This window comes from Pundamilia nyererei, unplaced genomic scaffold, assembly GCF_000239375.1.
Source record: "Pundamilia nyererei isolate P.nyererei 1_Seehausen unplaced genomic scaffold, PunNye1.0 scaffold00010, whole genome shotgun sequence".
NCBI classification, from domain to species: domain Eukaryota; kingdom Metazoa; phylum Chordata; class Actinopteri; order Cichliformes; family Cichlidae; genus Pundamilia; species Pundamilia nyererei.
The window spans coordinates 4,307,016-4,328,987 of record NW_005187411.1 but is presented as its reverse complement, the minus strand read 5'-3'; the positions used below and the strand labels follow the sequence as shown (position 1 = coordinate 4,328,987).

At 41.0% G+C, this 21,972-nt stretch overlaps 1 protein-coding gene across 1 annotated transcript in view; it reads right to left on the bottom strand.

Annotated features, from left to right (window-relative positions):
• Positions 1-12,443: 12,443 nt before the first annotated feature.
• dcdc2c (doublecortin domain containing 2C) overlaps positions 12,444-21,972 on the bottom strand; it is a 31,040-nt gene continuing 21,511 nt past the window's right edge. Inside the window, exon 10 of the mRNA XM_005723907.1 lies at positions 12,444-12,475. Coding sequence (XP_005723964.1) covers positions 12,461-12,475 — 15 coding nt within the window. The 3' untranslated portion in view covers positions 12,444-12,460. The remainder of the gene's footprint in view (positions 12,476-21,972) is intronic.

The window sequence follows — 21,972 nt, the reverse complement described above, 5'->3', positions numbered from 1 at the left end:
GGGAATTTCTTCTGCTTCACCACAGGCTAGTAACTTTCACTCTACTCTCATTCATTTGACAAGTGCCACTGAAATGATGGGAATCCGTTTAGAGTGGCTGCATGTTTTCATAAAAATGTTGATCTTATCAAAAGTGTATTGCAAGAGCATGTAATACAATATACTGTTGTATCCCTATTTTGCCCCAACCTTATTGCTCAGCATTAAAAAGCAGAACACACACACACACACACACACACACACACACACACACATATGAGACTGAAATAACAAAATATTCAGAATATAGGTTTATTGGTGTATTGGATGCCAAAACACTAAAAACTATTTTGTTTTGATGACAGAGGCAAGAACAAAGTCAAAGGGACAGTGATTATTTAACATATATTTGCAAGATACCCAGATTTCATATGAATACTATGTATAACATGAATATTATACGTTTAACATGAGATATGTTGTTTTAGGTCTAGAAAACTTGCTAAAAGGTTTTTCAGACTTGATTAGTGGTAATGCTGACCAAGTGAAATGACTAAAAACATAAGGGTTTGCACGTCATACAAAAATATGTAGCTCTCTATACAGGACACACAATTAAAACTGCAAACAGTTTATCGTTTCATTATGAATATGCAGCACTGCACAGAGATATGTATATTAATCACTGTGGCTCTTTGCTTTTGCTTTGCACATTTTGTTACGCTGCTCTTTCTATGATGGAAAAGACCAACATCATAGTCAAATAACTGTCACATGCAAACAACCTCATTTCCTATAATGCAACTCAGATTCCTTTAACTATTTATCAAAAGAAGCAATAATAGCAGTTTTTTTTTTCCATATTATTTGGAGCATTAAATTATTTTAATATAGCCCAAGGCCAACTGAAATGGAAACAGGAACATGCAGATTCAGTCCATTATGCATTGTTAAATGTTGATCTATGGTTTAATATTTGCTTCCCAACAGCAATGACAATCTGTTATTACCTTGACAGAGGGCCATAATGTGCGTTGACATGCTGGTGATTATTTAAATAAGCTGCGACAATAAATACGACTCTACATGAGCTGTAGATGGAGCCTCACAGAGAGAATGTGCCGACAGGAAAGTGAAATCTAAGTGTGGAGCTGAGGTAATCAGAGTCTGAGGGTAGAAAATATCAATCAGGTATATCAAGCAGAGAACAAAATAAAACCTCATTGTTACACTAGGATTAGACTCCAAAACAAAGCTCAAGTACAGTGTGGCAGGAAACTAGTGATGAATGATTTAAGACTTTCATGTGTTAAAGCGAGCAAAAAATTGATTGTCTTTGTTGTCAACATGGAAATGACTAGTCCTATATGGCTAAGGCCTAAGGCACTGGTGAAACCACTAAGGCTCCTCAAACACTGCTTGATCTCCACAGCTGTGCCACAGTCTCCGTCTCCATGTGCAGAAGTTTGCTTTAAACAGTTACAGAAAAATATGAACACATCAGACTGTTGCTGGAAGTTTCACTGTGAAGCAGGTTGGGGCAGCTGGCATCAACATCCATGAGGGACGCACACATTTCAATTCAAGTGAGGATGCTAAAGCATTCCTTTGACAAAGACAAACTAAGTAGCAACGCATCAGCTAAAATCAACATAAAAGCTTCCTGCCAAACACCAACTGTTATGAAAGGCAGAGGATAGCGAGCATACTGGCATCCGCAGCAATTAGAAGAGAAGGGTTAGTGAGGACTCCGCCTGTCCCAGACTCACGCCTGCTCCCGCACCTGTTTCTGCTCCCGGTCCAAAAGCGAAGAGAGGGAGAGGGAAAGAAAGAGGGGCTGGTTACTTTGTCGCTGTGCCATCTTAGCCCAGCATCGTCTAATGAGATTAGATGGCTCACTAATGAGCTCTACAGTGAGGAGAGTCAACTGTGAAGTGAAGGTCAGAAATGTCATCACTCAAATGTGCTGTTGGACTTCAGGAGTCATTAACTAATAACAAACAAATGATTTAAAAGAACTGGCTATGGTGTTTCCATCGGTCCCTCAAGAATTTCTCTCTCCACTTTGTGAATGGAAACGATCTGGGAAACAAAGACAGCTTGATTTTTCTTCCCAAATAATTTTCTATAGGAAACCATACGTGTAAAGAAAAAAAAACGCAGTTTGCGCAGTTGCACAGTAATTTATGTTTTCTGCAGATTGAGATCAAATCACACACATAAGCACATTGTATTCATTATGGTCCTTTGAGAGGGTACATAATCTGCTGAGAAAGACCTCAACCTTGTCCAATAACTTTTCTCTGTGTGATCTTTACCAGATGCCTCAGTGGTGAGGTAAGCATCAAAGCAGAAAACGAGCCTTTTTGCTGGCACCTTTAATAATGTGCTGACATAAAGTCATACATCTTTAACCAGGTAACAGAAGGCTGCAAAATAATGATCCATATTTGCTGTTAAGACAAGTATTAATCTCCAGTCTACTTTTGCCCTTTTTCTCTGTGACTTTGTTAAGCAAGGGTTAAAACAAATTGACCTCCCTTCAAATAAAATTAATTGTTTTTTTTCCATTCGTTTTATTTGCCGCAGGTAAAAGATGCATTGCTAGTAGAATTTCTTACCCGTTTGTCAGCATTTCCTGTTATTGACTCCCTACTAAATGTTAGCTTTTTTTTCCTACCCCAGAAGGATTTCTTATTATATATAATACCCTGTTAGTCAATGGTAAAATTAATTTTAGCAATACCAGGCAGATATAATCAACATGCAATCTGCTTAAGTGCACAAAACTATAATTTTTGTTAGCACTGCATATTTGCTGAGCCAGAGTGTATTAACACAAGGAGGCTGCCTTGTCTTTGAGTCCAACCTGAGAGATCCTTGTCACCACTATCTCCTGTAATCTGTTTTAATACTGTTTATGTCCATTGGAATTGAAGGTGTGGTGTGGAATGACTAATGCTCGGGTCATAATTTAGTCATAACAGCCTGTACACTATAAGGGCCTTCACTGGATGCTCACTTCATGAGCAAACTGCATGAATAGTGATCCATTCACCCCTCACCTTTAAGAGCTCTGATGGCAAGCACCATCCACATGCAGCCCCTCTATCAAGCACACGCCATTCTTCAGTGACAACAAAGATATGATGTGAATATGTGTGCGTGTGTGAGGATGATCTCACTGACCCACAAGCTGAAGGAGAAAGAAGAAGAGAGCGCTCGAGGTGATGACTTCTCCACTCACTTAAGGAACTTTGACTTATGAGGTGCACTGCATTTAGCCAAGCTAATGCAAGTGAAGGCTGTGCCATTAACCTCAGGAAAAGAGGCAGTCCTAGGCAGTATGATGCATTCAGATTGGCAGAGGACAATATTTCACTATGACAGGCATTACCAATGAATAATTAAGTGTTTAATATAATGATCTTGAGAGAGAGAAAGCGCGAGAGTAAAACAGAAAGAAAGAGAGAGAAAAGAGAAAATGTCAATTCCACAATTCATTGCCCTTAAAACCTATCTAGCATTATTACCCAGCAGCAGTGCATGGGGGAGAGGGCTTTTGTTGAAACAAATAGGTTTTTGATGGCTCCGCTAGAGTAGTAACGGTTATTAGGTTTGAGAACTCTTTCATGATGGAAGTGGTATCCTGCAGAGCGGAGATCATGAAATTTTAAGTGGGGAATTTACAGCCGAAAGGCTGCGGGACAGTGAGGCCGTCTGGGCCATGCCTGGGGACACATGTGTTTTGGTGAAGCATTATGCTGGTCTAATGTCACCGCAAATAAATAGTTAACAAGCCAGAGATACTTGCGTGTGTTTGAACTGCAGCCTGGCTTGCAAACACATCTTCCTTCCTTATTTTTCACCAGAAGAATTTGGGTTTGGAAATAAAGTGACAAGTCAGTTGGGAGAAATGAAAAACATCTACTGCAGGGCTGAATGTTACTCTTACAAAGCCGTGCCTAGTTCAAAGCATATAGGATGGACTGCTTGCAATCAAATTCCAATAATATCAAGCTTAAAAAGATGCTGACATAAAGCAAAAGTACTGAGGCTACTGCAGTGCAACTGCCAACATCCCAATATTGCGCAGATTTTGTATTCAGTGTTTAATATAACAGCTTCAGAAGGAAAAACATTGAAAAGAATATAAAACTTTAAAACTTAAAAGTATAAGTATCACCAGATACGTATAACAGATAGAGTTAATAGGCTATCATTTTCTTGCAGTTTTTATTCATTTTTTATCTAACGTGATCAATTCACTAGTCCCACCACTCGTGCCTCATGTGTCACTACACTGAGTTCCTGATTCCTGCCGAGCAGAGAAAGAGCGACCGTGACCATCTTCAGCATCACTATCTAGCCTCCTTATCTTGTGTGAAAAAATAAAACTTTACTGACTTTTTGTCACGGGACAAAAACAACAGGGGATTTTTGGTATTTTCGCTCGGTGTGAAAAGCACACAGTGGGTGGTCTATATTTACTCATGTAGTTTAAACCAAGCAGGGAGGCTAATGAAAACTCAGTCTCATAATGTAGTGTTAACACATTTCATTTAATTTCTACAGCTCTTGCCCACCTTTTATTATAACCAGGCCTGCTGTTCCAAAAAAATATGTGAAATAGTTTCAATATTTGTTTTCTGTGTTTGTTTTCATGCGATGGCCTTGTACAAATAAAAGCTATTTTTTATATCTTAAAGATTGTTAGCAGTTTTTCTCTGTAGCATCAAAATTGTAAGAGAACATGAATATTTTTAAAGCATTTCATAGGCCTGGTCAGAATTTTTAAATTATTATTTTTTTAAAGTTTTTGAAAGCAAACTATATGTTTATTACCAGCACCTAGTAGTATGTAATATGCTACTACTACCTTAAATTGACAGTATCTACACCGAAACAATATGATAACACTTTGATAATTACCGCAGTGGCCAGGTAACAAGTGGGAAGGACAGCAACTCGTCCACAGAGCAGGTTCAGCAGATGCTGAGGTCCATGGTGCACAGAGGTTGCCAACTTCTTGCAAAGTCTGGAGCGATGAATCGTGATTCTCCACTTTGCAATCTGAGTCTGGGTTTGGCCTTTGCCAGGAGAACGGTACTTGTCTGACTGCATAGTGCAGTATGTAAGATTTGGTAGATGGCAGATTATGTTGCGGAGGTTGTTTTTCAGGAGTTGGGCTCAGCTCAGTTCCAGAGAAAGGAACTCCTAATGCTTCAGCACACCAAGGCATTTTGCACAATTTGCTCCCGACTTTGGGAGCAGTTTGGGGATGGCCTCTTCCACCATGACTGAACACCAGTGCACAAAGCAAGGTCCATAAAGATGTTGCTAATTCATCCCAACACCTTTGGACACTGGACGCTGCGAGCCAGGTCTTCTCATCCAGAAGACTTGAATCTGTTCTAGCTGCAAGGGGTGGGCTGACATCATATTACACCCTAAGGATTAAGAATGGGATGTCACTCAAGTTCATATGCATGTGAAGCTAGACGAGTGAATATTTTTGCCCATATAGTGTTGTATAGTGTGTGGTCTGCCAAAAAAATAAATAAATGGCAATGAACTCCAGTGCAAACTACTTGTGCTACATAAAGCTAGCATATCACATTTCTAACACAACTTTACACAGTCATTTGAGAGTGGGTGGGATGGAGGGAGTCTTCTGAGAATAGTCAAGTAGTTAACAATGGACATCAATCAATGCTACTTTCAGCTGCTTCCTTATTCACAAGGGGTTGCTGCAGAAAGAAGCTTTACAGGTTTGATTTAGCAGATTCTTTTGCCAAATGCCCTTCCTGATGCAGTCCCCGAGGGATCTGGGTGTCCTCCCAGAACTGAACCAGGGGTCTTTCACCGGATTGGCAAATAATCTATAGTAAACCACAATAATATAGATTCCCTTAAATGTCTAGTATTGCATTGAAATTTGAATGAGTTTGCAGCAAAAAACATTACAACACTACACTACATATTACACTGACACTACTATGCTAAACAATATTATGCTATGCTATACTATACTGTAATGTTAGTAGACATAGAAAGTCTTATTACAATGTGGTTAATGACAAACATAGGACTTTGATTCCTGACCAAACACTGTGTATTGAATTCTTGGGCAAAAATGGGCATACTTTTATATATCCTTGTCTTTAAAGCAAACCTGAGCTTACCTAAGTATCTTCTTGGGTTTTCAAGAGGCACACAATCTATCTTTTTCCATTTCCAACATGATGCAGTACCGATCCACTGCCAGAGTTAAATGAATTATTTGTATTCCCCACTGTGAGGAAGAGGATGGGAATCATTCCTATTTGTAAGGAATCATAAACCTCAAATTAAACACAGCTTTCCTGACTTTCCAAAATGAAATCCCTCTGTTGTATCGCTGACTTCACTATCCTCTACCTCTCAATGAATACAGATAATATTAAGTAGCCAAAATTCTCAATCAATGTTGTCCTCTAAAATTGAGCCAAGGACTAAACTCGCACATTAGCATGATTCACAGTCTACCCACGCCTTCCAAACATAGTCTTACATCTCCAAATGTCCAACAGAGAGTCAATTTCACTCCTCACACTGGTGGCCTTTGGCATCATATATATGTGGTCCTTGTTGCCTGTATGACAGATTCCCATGCATATTCATACCTACATATGGCCCATCGGAATGAAGTCTGTCTACTTGCTGCAGACTATAAAGCACATGAGGAACTTCATTACTGGGAGTTCTCAATTGGGTCCAGTTAAACCCTGATGATTTCCTTTTCTGTATGTGTGTGTGTGTGTGTGTGTGTGTGTGTGTGTGTGTGTGTGTGTGTGTGTGTGTGTGTGGAGAAGTGTGTGAAGGGACTGTTGGTGGTGGAATAATTTTTAGTTAGTTGAATTTGAGCTTGTGTGGGTGGAGGATGGATCCATGTGAGTTTTGCTGTGGGTTGCAGGGGAGAGTGGGAATGTGTTTGAAAAAAACAGGGGGGTATATAAGCGTGTGCGTGTTTTCACGCATCTGTCGTGGAAATGATGGCGGCGGTGTGAAGCGTGCATGTGAACGGTGGGGGTTGAACATGTCTGCATTTGTGCGTGTGCTTGCGTCTTTGAGCGGTGTGTGTGTGTGGGAGTGTGTTTGTGTGTGTGTGTTGTGGCACACGCTCACAGCCTTCTCTTGTTTGTGAGGTGAGAAGAGAGAAAAGTGGAGTCCCTCAGCATGCCTCCACCTCCTCTTGCTCCATCTGCCCATTTCGCTCAGTTCTCCATAAATTAAAAACGCCCTACATCTGCTTTGGGGTACATTGTTAGTTGTGTGCATTCGGTGGTTCCTCTGTTTATGAAAAATTAAACACTTTTTCTGCATTCGATTATTTCCCCACTCCCAAGAGCCCCACTGCTGCATGACAGAGGCCCATGCTTCACCTCAACATGTTAAGAAGACGACCAGGGCTTCCACCTACAGGAGGGACGAACATCTCAAGTAAAGTGGAAAAAATTAACATCTGTTCATGGTAATGGTAAGCACGTGTGGAGTCTGGAAATGCCACTCATCACTGGTATGATTATCTGCATTCACAGCAGCAATGTGCTACATCAAAATAGCAGTTTGATAAACACTGACACCAAAATTGCATGTGCTGTACAACGTGCTATTCATATTAGTATACTGAAACTAATAGAGTAAAATGGCAGGAAATTATAATGTTAACTCCATGCAAATACACGGAGTGTTCTGCACAACAGCAAACCAATGTTAAAACAAAAAGTTCCCCTCCAACTGTCAATTAAATACTCGTACACTGAAAAAAATCCCAAATGTGCACTCGTTTCTTTCCCTAAATGGATACTCAGATAATAGGGCTGGCCCGATGAAATATGCTTTCCAGTAAGCCAGAGCATCTGTATGCAAGAAGACTTGTATCTGGAGATGAATGGACATTTTAAGGGACACTGTAGCTAATTGGGACAAAAGGGACCACAGGATGGCCCCTAGAGCAGCCAGGCTTGAGTGGAATAATGAGTCTAATCAGAGGTTGTGGTCACAGTGTTGCCCCATACAGCACACCCAGGCCACTGGGGAGGACCTGTGTTTGTCTTTGACATTAACATGCACGGCTCCAGGGCAGTCATATTTGGCCATGGTTTGGTAACTGTGAGCCTTGTAGCAGAACAGGTGTTGCAGGCCGATGAGGCCATCAATCTCTAGCACGCCTGTCTCTGTAGGATTCAGGGTTAATTATCATCAAATAAGCCATTAAAGAGAAGGATGGAAGCACAAAGTATGAGGGGATGCTAACCTTGGCAAGAGGGGGACAGCTGGGTTGCGGAGTTAGGTTAAGTTGGCTTTTGATTGTGTTGCTAAGGTAACTAATTTCTGGAAAGACTACTTTTGTAGCAGTGCCAAGTTCTTAGAGGCGACAAGCCAATTTCAGGCCAGTGAGTTTCTAAATTGGGCTTCACTGTTTAGAACATACCATAAAAAAGTTTACTACTATATAGTCTACCAGAAAGCATTAGTTTGGCCATTTACTAGAATAAATTACAGTGACATTAAATAGATAAATGTAAAATTTATCGTGTAACTATAACTACAACTAATGTTTTTGTAAAAACTAGTGCGGTGCAGTTTTACTTTAATCTTGTGCATGTATCTAATTCGTAACAATTACCTTGTAACTGTGACTGAACCTCCTGTTGCAACCAATTTCAGGTACAGCACAGATGCCTTTGTCCAGTGCCGTGACATACTGTGAACTATTTTGACCACTATGCTCAGGTGATCAAGGAGGAACATGTATTCAGGTAAAAAGTAACAGGAAGGTGGGGGACTATGTTAGAATTATATAGATTCATATCTATATAAAACACCCTCATAAAGCACACCTTTTTACTGCAGTGCACCTTTCGACTTAACAGCATCTATCTTAGTGTGGACTACTTCATAAAGCATAAATGGAAAAATGCCATTTGGGTTACTTTTCATGCTCTTAACATATTAATCGGCGTTACAGTGAATGTCAGATCATACAGTAAATTGTATCCGGTGGATTCAGTGACATCTGACCTATTGAAAATTTTACAGTGTGCTTATACCTTCATTTATCTACTCAATGTGCCCATGAATATTAAAGGCTGACAATTAAACCCCAGCTGACCTGCGGGATAGGGCGAGACCAGCGCTGTCAAAGTGAGGCAGCATAAATGCACCCGCACAATCACACTCATCTAAATCGCACAAAGGCAAACAGCCCTTCCCCCCACGCCCCCAGACTCCCATCTCACCCGTACACAAGACTGCACATAGGCATACAAGCTCTGTCACGGTGTCACACGGTCACAGTGACATGGCTCATGTATGACAGGCACGTCACGCATGTGTCATGTGTATGGTGGGGAGCATCAGTTGAGTTGGTCTGTGTATGTAAATGTTTGGGCAGGGTCAAAGTTAATGCATGTCTCCACCTTGGTTTGGTGATGCAGAACAGAATGTGAACAAGCCACGCTGCATAAAAAACACCGTGCTGTACCTTAAACAGGTTTCCATGATTAGAAAGACATTTTAGACTCATTTGCAAAAAAAAAAAAATACAAACTGAATTATTTTAGATGTGTTATAAGACTTTATGGCTTCATAGGCACCATTTTGCTTTTCAGAGCAACAGTGTATAACTGAACCATTTTAGTTACTCTCACTGATTACCTCACCATTACTTTTGGCTACGTCTCGCTGATACATAATGTATTTATCGAATAATTGGGAGTTGGCTGAAGCCAAAAACAGAACTAAAAGGAGAATATTAAGACTAACAACTCAATATTGTGCCTGAATGCCTCTGCCTGTGAGGACACAAACAAAGCACCAGGGCAGCTGCTGCTGCTCTGCAAACACTACACCTTCTACGCAGACAGTGTCAGACTTGCGCTCACCAGGTGGTCAGAAACAGAGCTCCAGATGAATGCTAATATTGCTCTACAGCTGTTAGATGTGCAAACAATTTGCTAAAGAATTTCTCATATTGAAATAAGCTTTAATATTAATTTAATTGTCAGTGTCTTGAGACTTCTACACTGAGTTTAATATTTCATTTCTGTTTATTATTGTATGTTTTCTACCCAGTTTGTTTTTTGCTTTTTATCGTAACAAGTTTATTCTCAGTTTTAGCCTTTTGTAATTGATTTTTAGAGCTAATTATTTAGAGTTAATCCCTGAGTTTCAGTTTTCCTGCCCTCCTGTGTTCCCTCTGTAAAGTCTCCATTTCTGTGTTACGTCTTGTTTTGTTACTTCCTGTTTTGTGTGCTATGTTTCCAGTTTCGTTTCCCTCGTCTCATCTTTTTAGATTAGATTAAGCTGAGTTTTGTTACCCTGGTGTTTCCAATATCTCTGACTACCTTGAGTGTCTATTTATAGCATCGACTCACCCTTTATCCAGTACAGTACAACATAACAAAGTTGTACTGTTTTCCCAATATGCTCTCTGTCAGTCACCAGATTTAGTTTGCTGTTTCAAGTGCACCTTTGGCATTGTTTTTTCATGGGGAAAAAGTTATTGCGGGTTTAGGGTTCTTTGGTTTTTTTTTGGGGGGCAAATTAAAAAAATATAATATGGTTAATTTTCATTTATTGAGTATTATAGCACAAACTCATAAAAACACATTTCATCACTAGCAAACGCACAGAGTCCAACCAATGTTTCCCTGATGTCAAACTCTCAGGCTGCATTTACTGTAATGCTGTATTTAATCCCCACTAACTGCATTGCATATTCCCTGAGATATTTATATGTACAGCCTCGTGTAATCACATTATGCTAGAATGATCAGATTGATTTAAGATGACTCTCTGGAAAGTGCCTCCACTGTCACCTTATTTTCCTCTCCAACCTTGTATTGGTGCATTCGTCCTCTGAATATGTTTTTTAAAATAGTCAGTCTGGTTTTTAATGACGTAAATAATGTAGTAATTCTGTTGAAACTAAGCAGAAGAAGGTTCTCCTACTTCCACATCCAGCACGAGCCGCTGTGTCTATAGGTCAGATTACTTTTTCATATGGTATGAAATATAAATGAACTAAAGCTTTTTCTACCCCCCTAATCACTTTCTTATTTTTTATCACTGTGGCCATGAAGGTGGAGGGGGAATGACTTCCCATTCTAATCATATTATCATACCCTCAGGTTAGAACTTCCATTTTGCATACTAGAAGAAAATGGCATTGAAGGAGAGCCTTGATATGTGGAAAAGGTGCTCCATTTTTTTTCGTGCCATAGCGGAGCATTGTGCCTGAATGTAAAGCCATCAATAAAAGAAAAGGCAAAGTAAGACAAGACTGATACGAACTTGCTCAAACTTTTTCTTGTCTGTCAACAGTCTTTTCTAAACTTCAGCGTGTGATTCTATTTCAGCTTTATTACCCTAAAGCATCCATGATGCAGCAATTTAGTCCAAAACATCTTCTCTAAATTGTTCCACACATCGCCATACCCATAGTCAACTCTTTTCAGGCCCGCATTCCAGTTTCCATTTCTGGAAAATGTCTGGTTAGGGATCTATCATTACAGCAATCACTCTCACTGTTGTATTATTTTTTCTCAAACACACATCACATCTGAGGGCCCGCAGACCGTCCCAGGGCCAGCATTTCCAGGCACCCTATTATTCTTCCACAAACGGTGAATCTCCACAGGCAATTTGCATCTAGCTGTGGTGCGTGTTTGCCATGGGAATAGGTATCAGACACCTGACAGTGGGACACGAGGGTGGGTTTTTGTTGCCATTTTTTCCCCCTTCGACAGCTACCAAGCAGCCAGGCATATCAAAGAAGAAGAGCGAAAAAGTCTCCTTGTGGAGTAAGAGGAATTTACATTGTAAAAAAAGAAGAAGAAGAAAAAAAAAAAAAGGAAATGTATTATGGTTGTCAGGCTTCAGGGACTAATGTAACAGTCCTCCTCGATGCCTCCATCATCACTGACATCTGGAACAGTAATCATACCTTAAATGAAATCACTGCAATGGTGTCAGCTTTTTGGATTTATCATTTTCACTAAACACTGTTATACTACTTTCATTTTCTATCAGGTGCTGGGGATCATTCGGCGAAATAGTAAAAGAAGTAAGCATTCTTCAGTGGCAGGAAAAGCAAACTCTCAAATGAAACATTCTTCAAGAGAGAAAAGAGAGAAACTTCTTTTTCTTTTTCATGTTTTCTGTGCACATAAAAAGTCACATACTGTGGCAGTTAGGGTGTCTGCATTTATCTACCCATTCTCCTCTCATTATCCTTCCCTTTTTTCCCCTATTTTACAGTCTGTTAAAAGCAGCTGTGTGACGTGAGATTTGAGTTACAAGCAGTTTTGATCGGCCCATTTTCTAAATATACCCCCAGAGGAATGCTTCAAATGTGTGATTTCAGGTCCTGGGGGAAATAACAGCAGTTGCGAACCACACATTGACAATGTTCTTCGCCCAGGTGTTTTCACTGTCAGATCAGGATCTGCTGGAAAGCACAAGGAGAGAATCGTGTTAGAAGGTCACAGAATTAAAAAAAAAAAAAAAAAAAAGATCACAAACCCTGTGAAGGAAAAATAGCTTTGTGGTTTTAAAAATATATGAGTGCTCTGAAAACAATAAGTGCATCCTAACTCAATCATTTAATGCACACTGAGGTACAGTTCTGGGTAATTTATTCAGGTTTATTTATACTGCCAATATTTCATACTGTATATATTATTGACTCTTTTCGAATGTCTTAAGCAAATTCAATCCGCTCCTACCTCTGAGGCTTCATTAATCTGCAGTTGCATCCATCCTTGTATATTCGACTGTTCATTAACCGAACCTTTTTCCAGAGAATATTCAGTCGTAATGTGAGTCAGGTCAGGCAGGACTACAAAGCCACGAATTGTGATTCTAATCATGTCCAAGAGGACAACATGCACCCATACACATTTAATTGGCCTATATACTGATGTTGAGCAGGTGCTGATAACATCCCACATGCACTATTTTCTACAAGTGGGTGGCTCCTCCATCTTTGCCTTCCATGTGTGCCCGAGAGAAGAGGGCACACATGGAAGGGAAGAGTGGAGAGGGTAAGTAAATGGATATTCTGCTTTACATTTTCTTTGAGTAATTTCTCCCTGTATGTTTGAAGCTTTTCAGAGGCCCTGTTAAAAGAACCCCAAACCCACCCCCATCCCTACTCCTCGCCTGCACACTATTATATAAAAAACATTATTAATATTCACCAGAATTTACTAAGGAGAGCAAGAGAGGAGTGCTGCAATATCCAGATGGATGCCCCTTAAATCTGTGTTCAATTACTCTCCACTAACTTACATCTTCCAGTTGAATCCTGATTAGCTGATCTGGCAATTTGCTCAGCCTGGCTGGAGAGCACTTGGTTCCCCTCCTGAGTGCAACCTCGCTGCTTTTGAGTATTGTGCACCTTTGATCAGTGCCCCCTTATTACCTATAAAAGCCAATACCATTAAATTTAGCACTGCCTCATCTCCTTGTCCGTAGAGCTTTCCTCTCTTCTTCCAAAGATCATAGGCTCGTGTAAAAGAAAAAAAAAATCCTAGTGTGATCTATAAATGTAAGGCTGAAGATAATATCTTTTAGTTAATATATTTCAAATCTCTCCAGTGTGAATATGAACCTGTGGCCTGGCTCCCATCTCTGCAACTAGCTGCTACCCTCTTGTGGCCAACCAGGACACAGAGATGCGCTTACTAAGGTCAAGGTGCTCATTTTCCTCCTACTTGCATGTTTTTAAAGCAACATGCAGATCAGAAATGCATACAATGCAACAACACCCTACAGATATTCCTCTTTAGTGCTGGTAGCATGCCCCTCTCCTCCCTCCCCCCCCTCCTCTCCTCTTGTATCTCTATACAAAGTGGATCTCAGGGGTGAAACCTGCCCATTAACATATAGAGTTTTTATTCAAATCCCATTCACTTTGCCATCCATTTAGAAGAACGATGCCAGGAGGTTACAGCGATGCCGTTGCGGGAGGACCTGATTGAGCTTCCATTTTAGCATTTGATTTGATTGTGAGGCAAACAGTAACATGATGGATAAGATCTCATTACAACAGGAATGTGAAAGTTTAATTTCCTGTACATGTTCCGTCTTTATTAATGTCACAGGCTGCGGGTCTTCAATTGCAGCGCAGGCCGCGGCGCTCTGGCTCCGGCTTGACATAAATGAGGCAGAGGGATTACATTTGGCACCATCCACTTGAGCCAGTTTTAATTTAGGTTTGGTATTAACACTGCATCTCTCCGAGCGAAATTAAGTTTGTGTGAAAAATAAATAAATAAATAATTTAGTGCCATTTTAATCAAACTGCGTTCTTGTTACGAGTCCCCTCTTGATGTCTTCGCTGGTTTCGAAACAGTAGCCTTGTTGCATGTGAAGAATGAAGCTGCAGAAAATGGTGACTATCGCACCCTCACTTATCTGGTTCAGGGGAAAAACAGAGAGAGGGGGAGGACAAACTTCAATAATAAACCTGTCAACACTCCAATTTGAATACCCAGGAGTCACAACTATCTCAACTCTCCTCCGCTGGCAATCATCATGATCACGGACCCTCTTGAGAGACAGCATCTCATCTATCAGTCAGTCTCACACACACAAACACACAGCTCCTCATCACACCATCTCTATTTGTCCCATTATATCCTTAACACAGTGTAAAATACCTCTGCTTCTCCAATAAGGGAATGGTTGAGAGGCAAGGGCCGGTAAAGTCTGTGTGTGCCTGTGCTTATGTGTGTGGCATCAGGGGCTTCATTGCAAGCATGGGCTACTGCCTGTGCCTGCTGCTGAGGTTCTGAGACAGCCCTGCTTGTTTGTTTCCCCTTACTCCTCAGAGGTCTGACGTGCAGCGCACAGCCTTAGCTGTGTTACCCGCAGGCCTCTGGGAGATAGAGCACCGCAGCATATGCTGAGAAAAGGGAAGAAGATAGATACAAGAGACCTACACCCACTGCACCTGATCATTACCATGCCAAATTTATATTGATTGCTGTAGCTTGAGAGCTAAACTGTGACTTATTCCCCTGATGCAGTCCCTGTGTGGAGTCTGCGGTGAGGGGCTGTTGGTAATCCAGAGAAACCATGACACATGCACCATGTTTGGCCACAGATATGGCAGCACACATTATGCTATGGCAGGGAACATTTATGGGAAGCTGGCCATGTCTTGCAGCAGTGATTCTTATTGATGATTGCACAGCTCTTGGATTTTATCCACATCCATATCAACTACATCCAAATCTGAATACACCGACTCTCAGCGGGGTGGCGGTGGTCCTAAAGGGAACGGGAGGGGAGTGGACAAGTAGTGGGTACTTAAACATATTCACCATTTTCCCTGCCTTTGCTTTGCTGGATAAACTTGTATATTTGTGGTGTCTCTCTTCCCGCAGGCACCTTTCATCACGCATATGCATATGTGCCTGCCCTTGACATTATCATCAGCAGATTTGTGCAAAGGGCCCTGAGGTAAGGTTGAAATACTGCTGAGGCTTCTGAGGAGAGTGGCCTGCTTTAGAGAGGCTGTCCGTGGGCTAAATACGCACCAAGAGACGGAGTCAGAGGAAGGGAAAAAGCTCAGTAACTGAACCTAGCAGAGCGCCCCTCTGGGGACAGCAGTAATTAAACAGTGATTAAATTAAGGGGCAATGCGGGCAAAACGCTGGCTGATTGACACTCTGCTGGTTCCTCTCTCTCGCCGTCTCTCAGTCGCGCTCTCTCTTGCTCTCTCTGCGGGTTCAGCTCTGTCGTGGAGCATTGCTTTCTATTGACCTCCAATTACTCACCCACTCTGAATTCTTCAAGGTCCAATTTTCGAAAACTATTTTCTTAACTGTGTTAAGAGCATGGATCACTGCACATTTGTTTCTGAGAAGACTGAGCAGCAGGACTGAAATACAGAGAAGTTGGAGGGGGGGTAAAAAAGAGACACTTGAATGTATAGTCTCTTTGTGCTTCCAATGCTATCAATGTTTGAACTCACAAACTGCAATCACTCTACCATTGCGCCCGCTATCAGTTTTTACTGCAGATAGATTCACAAAAGTACAATCACAAGAAGCTGGTAGTGATTTAGAAACTGTACTCATGCAGAATCAAAAGTGAGTTTCCCTTTCTCGAGCCTGTAGTCAGGCAGCTTTAGGAGTGCCCCATCAAATACTCTCCTAAGGGGGGAAATACTATAAATTACCTTTGGCGACTCCTTAAAACCCAAAGCAAATAGAACGACAGAAGAGCCGAGCAACAGCAATAAAACCAGCTTTAACAAAACAATCAGAAAAAGGCAAGATGCTGAAATTGCCTTCTTCCAAATCTGAAATTCTCCACACGTTCACGGCTTACCCTTCCTGCCACACTGCCCCAAGTCTCCAGGCCCTTGTATAGATTTTTATAAACCTGGTCTTGTGCTTATGAAAATAGTACTAAGGGTCCTTAAACAATCTGTTAAATCTTCTGATAGTGAAGAAGGTCCTTAGGTCTCTAATACAAATTCAAATAGCGGTATGGAGATGGATTAAGGGAAAGACAAAGAACAGGGGCCCACTTTAGAGGATGAGATCAAGATGACAGGTATTGATTAAGTGCTCAATGAGAGCACGCCTATGAAAGGCCAGCCACCACACAGCTCATGAAAGAATCATACACAAGGTGCTCGGCAAACATACAGGCGTGGCATGTAGGTGTGTGCACATTCAGGCTAAATTGTAGAGAACCTGCCTGGTTTTCTCTGATTAAAAAGTCATTAAAAATTGATATCAAACTTTTCTCGTGTAGTTGAAATCCTACTAGTACCTATATATCTCGTTAACTATTCAACAAAGACACAGCAGGTAAATTGGGGCACTGTTGTGGATGTGGTTTTGCCCACAAAAACATTTTTTTAAATCCTTATGTCAGAATCCACTACTCCTTGGCTTGAAAAGTGCAGCTCCACACCACACATTCCTTTACTTTGGCACTGTTATTGGAGGGAAAGCAGGAAGGATATTCTCAAAGATTACATGTGAATCTAATTTCTTGGTGAAACAGTCGAACTGGAGGACTTAGCCCTTTTCAGAGTTTTTTGATGATGTAGCGCGAAGACAGCCGTAATCACAACAGCACTGCCAGCCTGACCCACCTCATCATCCTTGACATTTAGCACAGCGCTGTTTCTCTCGCTCTTCCCTTCTTCACTGTAAACAAATGGTTTAACCCTGATTTGTGTAAGTGTAACCGGAGGACATGCAGTGACACCAAGTGTGGAAACCCTCTGAGAGTAGAGGGAGTAGAAAATAGAAGGAGAAAGGCAGGGAAGTGAGTAGTGGGAAGAGCGAAGCAAAAGAAGCAAAACAGACACTAAAGCCTAACTAAAATAGAGAAAGTGAGAGAGAGCCGCCATGGTGAGCAACTTCACCAAGACTGCCACCACCTAAGAGGGGGGGTATCTGAGATTAATCTCTATGGAAAGCTGTTGGGTCTCTGCAGACAATGCTCTGATGGAAACGAGGCAATAAATGCCTCTTAAAGCCATCATAAATGCAGCTTCCTGCTTAACAGTCACTACTCAGACCTGCGTTCAACCTCATTATCCTTCGTCTGTGCCGGCTGGTTTGCATGCCAACTTACAGGCAGGATAACTACAACCCCTTTCACTTAAGCCTCAGCGGAATATGTGGTTTACTTATGAGAGATGAAAACAAACTCATCAAATCAAAGGATGTTTTTCCATAATTTAGAGGGGGGGAAAAATCTACGCATGACATGCGAGGTGTGCTTAAATCAACATCTCCAGTTAAATTAAGTATATCATATAGAATTCACAGAAATGTTACCTACATACAGTATTTCCTTATATACAGTTTTAAATCCATTGACAAATGACACATTTGACTTGATTACCTCTTGACATTTCCCTCTGTGAATGAAGGCGGCAGTAGATAAGGCAATCATGGCACCTACACAGTGTAAATATAAAAATATGCTCATTTGTCTGGTCTCTAGATAAAGACATAAGGTCACATAAACTCATGAATGGGCAACTCTCAGCACACAGCACCTCCCAGCCTGCCCGCTTCCCCTGCCTGTCTGTCTGTAGTGGCTGACGGTACAGCAGCGTGCCCTTCATTATCACTGGGTAATGCTCATCACAACGGCCGTGGCTTTTCTCCATAAAAACCCCCAAGTCTCACTCACAATGAGAAATAGGGGAGATAAGGTGCAGGAGACCATTTCTTTTGACATTCACGATGGCAAACTCATCAGTCATGCTGTCAAAGGCACTGGTCTTGGCTAGTTTGGGATTTATGAGAAATAATGATGGGTTGAAAATAGCTGGTAAGGGCTTTGCTTCTACCTTTTGGTTTGGGAGTGTTGTGTATTGAGGCACGCTCTGCATAAAACCCAATTTCTTTTGTCAGTGACCCTTGCACTGATTTCGCATCCAATCTCGCCATGTTCGGGAGGTTTGGCTGGTCCTGTTTGAGCTGGCACTGACATTTCCGCCTCACAAGATAAAAGAGGGAAGCAGGGCAGCAATAGTTGATTCTTTCCCCTTAAAAGACAGCACATCGCCACAGAAGCATTATGTGTACCACTCCCTCTGATTCACTGAGCATTATTCAAGTATTCAAGGCCTCAGTACTCTTAATCGGACTTAAAGTCGTCTTCAGAAAGCTAAACAGCTCTGACTGAAGAATATTCACACAGAACTCTCTTCATCTGCCCATACCTGAAAACGGGGACAATAACAAACAGTAATAGCATGTGTCAAACACTTAGATTTTCTATTTAAACTAGTGACAGGCAGTGACAGATGCTCCCATTGCAATTCTCTGTAAACATTCTGGGACACAATATATCATTCAGTTACTGTGACGCACCTCAAGGTCTATTAAACTTAACATAAATTATTCATTTCAAAGTCATTTGAAAGTGGATTTGAACAATGTTAAAAGGGCAGCATTGTTGAATTCTATAGAACAATTGCACAACTATAGATTATAGTCAGTAGGACTTTTAATGGAATCCCTATGGGAACACACGGAAGGGATGTCCTCAAGCACCAAATTATTAGTCAATTTCAGATTATCAGATTTATTAATTACTATTCTTAATATATCTTATGAGAGTGCCAGGAGATATAGCCTAACCACCTAAAGGCTTTAACTGAAATGGTCGACATAAATTTATATTAAACATATTAATGAAACGCTAGATTGGCTGGTGTTTAGCTCGCCTTTTACTTGACAGTTCAGGGACCTGGTAAAATTGCTCAAAACGTAACATTGCTTACAACCCAAGTGTTGCAAAATTGCAGGACAAGAGAGTTTGGGGCAATTTTGATTCAAGTGTGCGAATGAGACCTCTTAGAGCTCAAGGGTGCTTGGATCTGTGTGGAAATTAAGCCGTGAGATTGTAGCTAAGGGGACACTGGATTGACAGCGACATTAGCCCCGCGGCGCCCCTGCCGTAGCGTGCTATAGTCACGTAAAATAGATGGACAGGAATAGCAAATTAAATCTTCTTAATAGTAGCAAAGGATGTACAGTCAGGTTAGACTGAACTGTAGGACTGTACATGTGTGGAGATGAGGGGTGGTGTTTTTAGTGGGATAAATGAAGTGGCTCTGAAGTGTTTTGGTTAATAAGCCTACTCCAACCAACTTCATACAGAAGACCCTGCCATCTTTATATCAATTTGAAATTAGCTCCTTCACAATGTTTCATGGCCCCTTTCTTGAAACACGTTCATAGGTCATTTCAGTCGTTGCCATTAATTTGAGTATATTTATTAAATTCATTACGCTGCAGACTAAAAGAGTTACTCAGTAACAACAGAGTGAGAAAACACTCGTAGCCGCAGCTCTCACAGCATTGAGCAGCTGGCGGCGGCTTTGTTGATGCGTTTCTCACAAGTTGTTTTTTCCCCTTTCCAGGTTCAGTGACACCACATTGCTTTGCCACAAAGACCAACCTTAATGTAGACAAAGCCAAGTCGGCAAATCTTTGCACAGCATGCACGCACACACTTCTAAAAGCGGGACGTACACAGAGGGAGCAAAGCGTTTTTCAATGCATTTAGATGAGACCTTTGACAAAGGTCCCTAATGCAGATATCAATGAACCAAGGGACTGTGCTATCGGAGCGAAATTGGCTGACGGAGGGATGTCACCCTCGTGCATGAAAAATGATGGATCCCATTTGTAAACTTCTCTCTTCTCTTCCCTCCTGCCCATCCTCTCCCCCTCTACCCTCGAACACGGACACATCCGCAACACATACGATTCCTCGCTCCACCGTCAACCCTATTCTCCAACACTGGTTATTGAACAAGGAAGCCAACCTGTGACTTTGCTGGCAAATAGCAAGCGGTCGGGTAAAATTGGCACTTTAGCGACCATTTCATCCGACTGTCAGGGAGCCCAAAAAGGACCAGTGAGATTTCAGTGATGACAGGATAGATTAACATCACAGACTTTGTTTTTTCATCTTCCTTTCATTTCCTATACTATTCTCTGAGGAGATCAGCAAAATGAAACCAATATCTATGAAACCACAAACAAATAACCAGAGCTTTCCAAATATTAGATTTTGTTTGCTGGATTGGACAATCAACTGTTTCTTTCCACTCGCTTCATGGTCGGTGTTGACTTGAGAGAGAAAAGAAACACCCTAATCCACCTAATAAACAGGAAATGAACAGCTCGGCCTACATGGCAACATGCACTCTTGTATACCCTGAAATAAAATAGATTTTGCATATAAAATTCCATACATTTTGAAAGTGTAGGGCTAGGCTCTGAATGCAAACATCAAATGATTCAACACATGTCTGCACAATAACCTATAATTTACAGAGCTTGAAAAAATCATGCTCAGCATATAAAGTGTGATAAGCAACGTAATATGCATACTGAGCATTTCTAAGGAAACAATGATATATTGCTAGTTATCCTAGAATGAATTACTGCATTCTTAAGCAGCATGTTGAGTCAAAGGTGGGGAGGTTAATATAGGCAAACAGGCATCTCTGCAGGAAAATGAAAACTTCCCAGTGGAATGTGATGGCCAGCCTAAATGCTGACATTGTGGTTTCAGTGATGGAGTGACTTTGAGAGGGTTTGCGGTCTGCCAGTGTTCAAAGCTTTGCCTTGAGGGTAAGGGGTAAATTTGCTAAGTTAATCACATAATGAGGCCAATTAAACATCGGAGAACCCAGGTGAAATGGGAGCTGCCACTGAGCCTCCACTAAATGAGGCTCTGCAGCTCAGCCAATTCCCTCTCTGGACCGATGCTGGACAACCCATTTTCAGCTCCAATAATCTTCTATAAAATTCAGCAACATTTATAGGCTTTATCCTATTGATGCACAGGCATATACATCTTACAGACCAGGAAAAAGAAAAACGTTGTCATCTCTTTACTTTGTTCATATTGATATCTCTTTTTTTTGACAGGTGTATATTTTCATTGCTTTTCATTCAAAACTCTATAAATTTATAATAGCCTATAAGAAAACACACATATATATATACACACACACATATATATATGTAGGTGTATGTATATACATATATATATATATATATATATATATATATATATGTACATACACAACAGACAAAAAGAAAAATAAAACATTTATTTCATGCTTTTGACTTCATTAAAATATTTTCTTTTTACAAAAGGACATATTTAAAAATATATGTTTTTAACTTTACAGTAAATCACAGTTCTTATAATTTCTTCTTTACTTTTCAGTAAAAAATTATACAGACCCAGTAGAATCTGAGTGTTGTCTGGATGGCATGAAGGAAACCCCCCTTTCATACACCTGTGAGGTCCGCAGCGAGTACATTGTTGATGGTCAAGGCTGCCGTGATGCTTTCCTGCGCTGTTGCAAGGCAGTGGAAACTCTTCGAGCAGAGAAGAGGGAGGAAGACCTCAAACTGGCTCGCAGTAAGA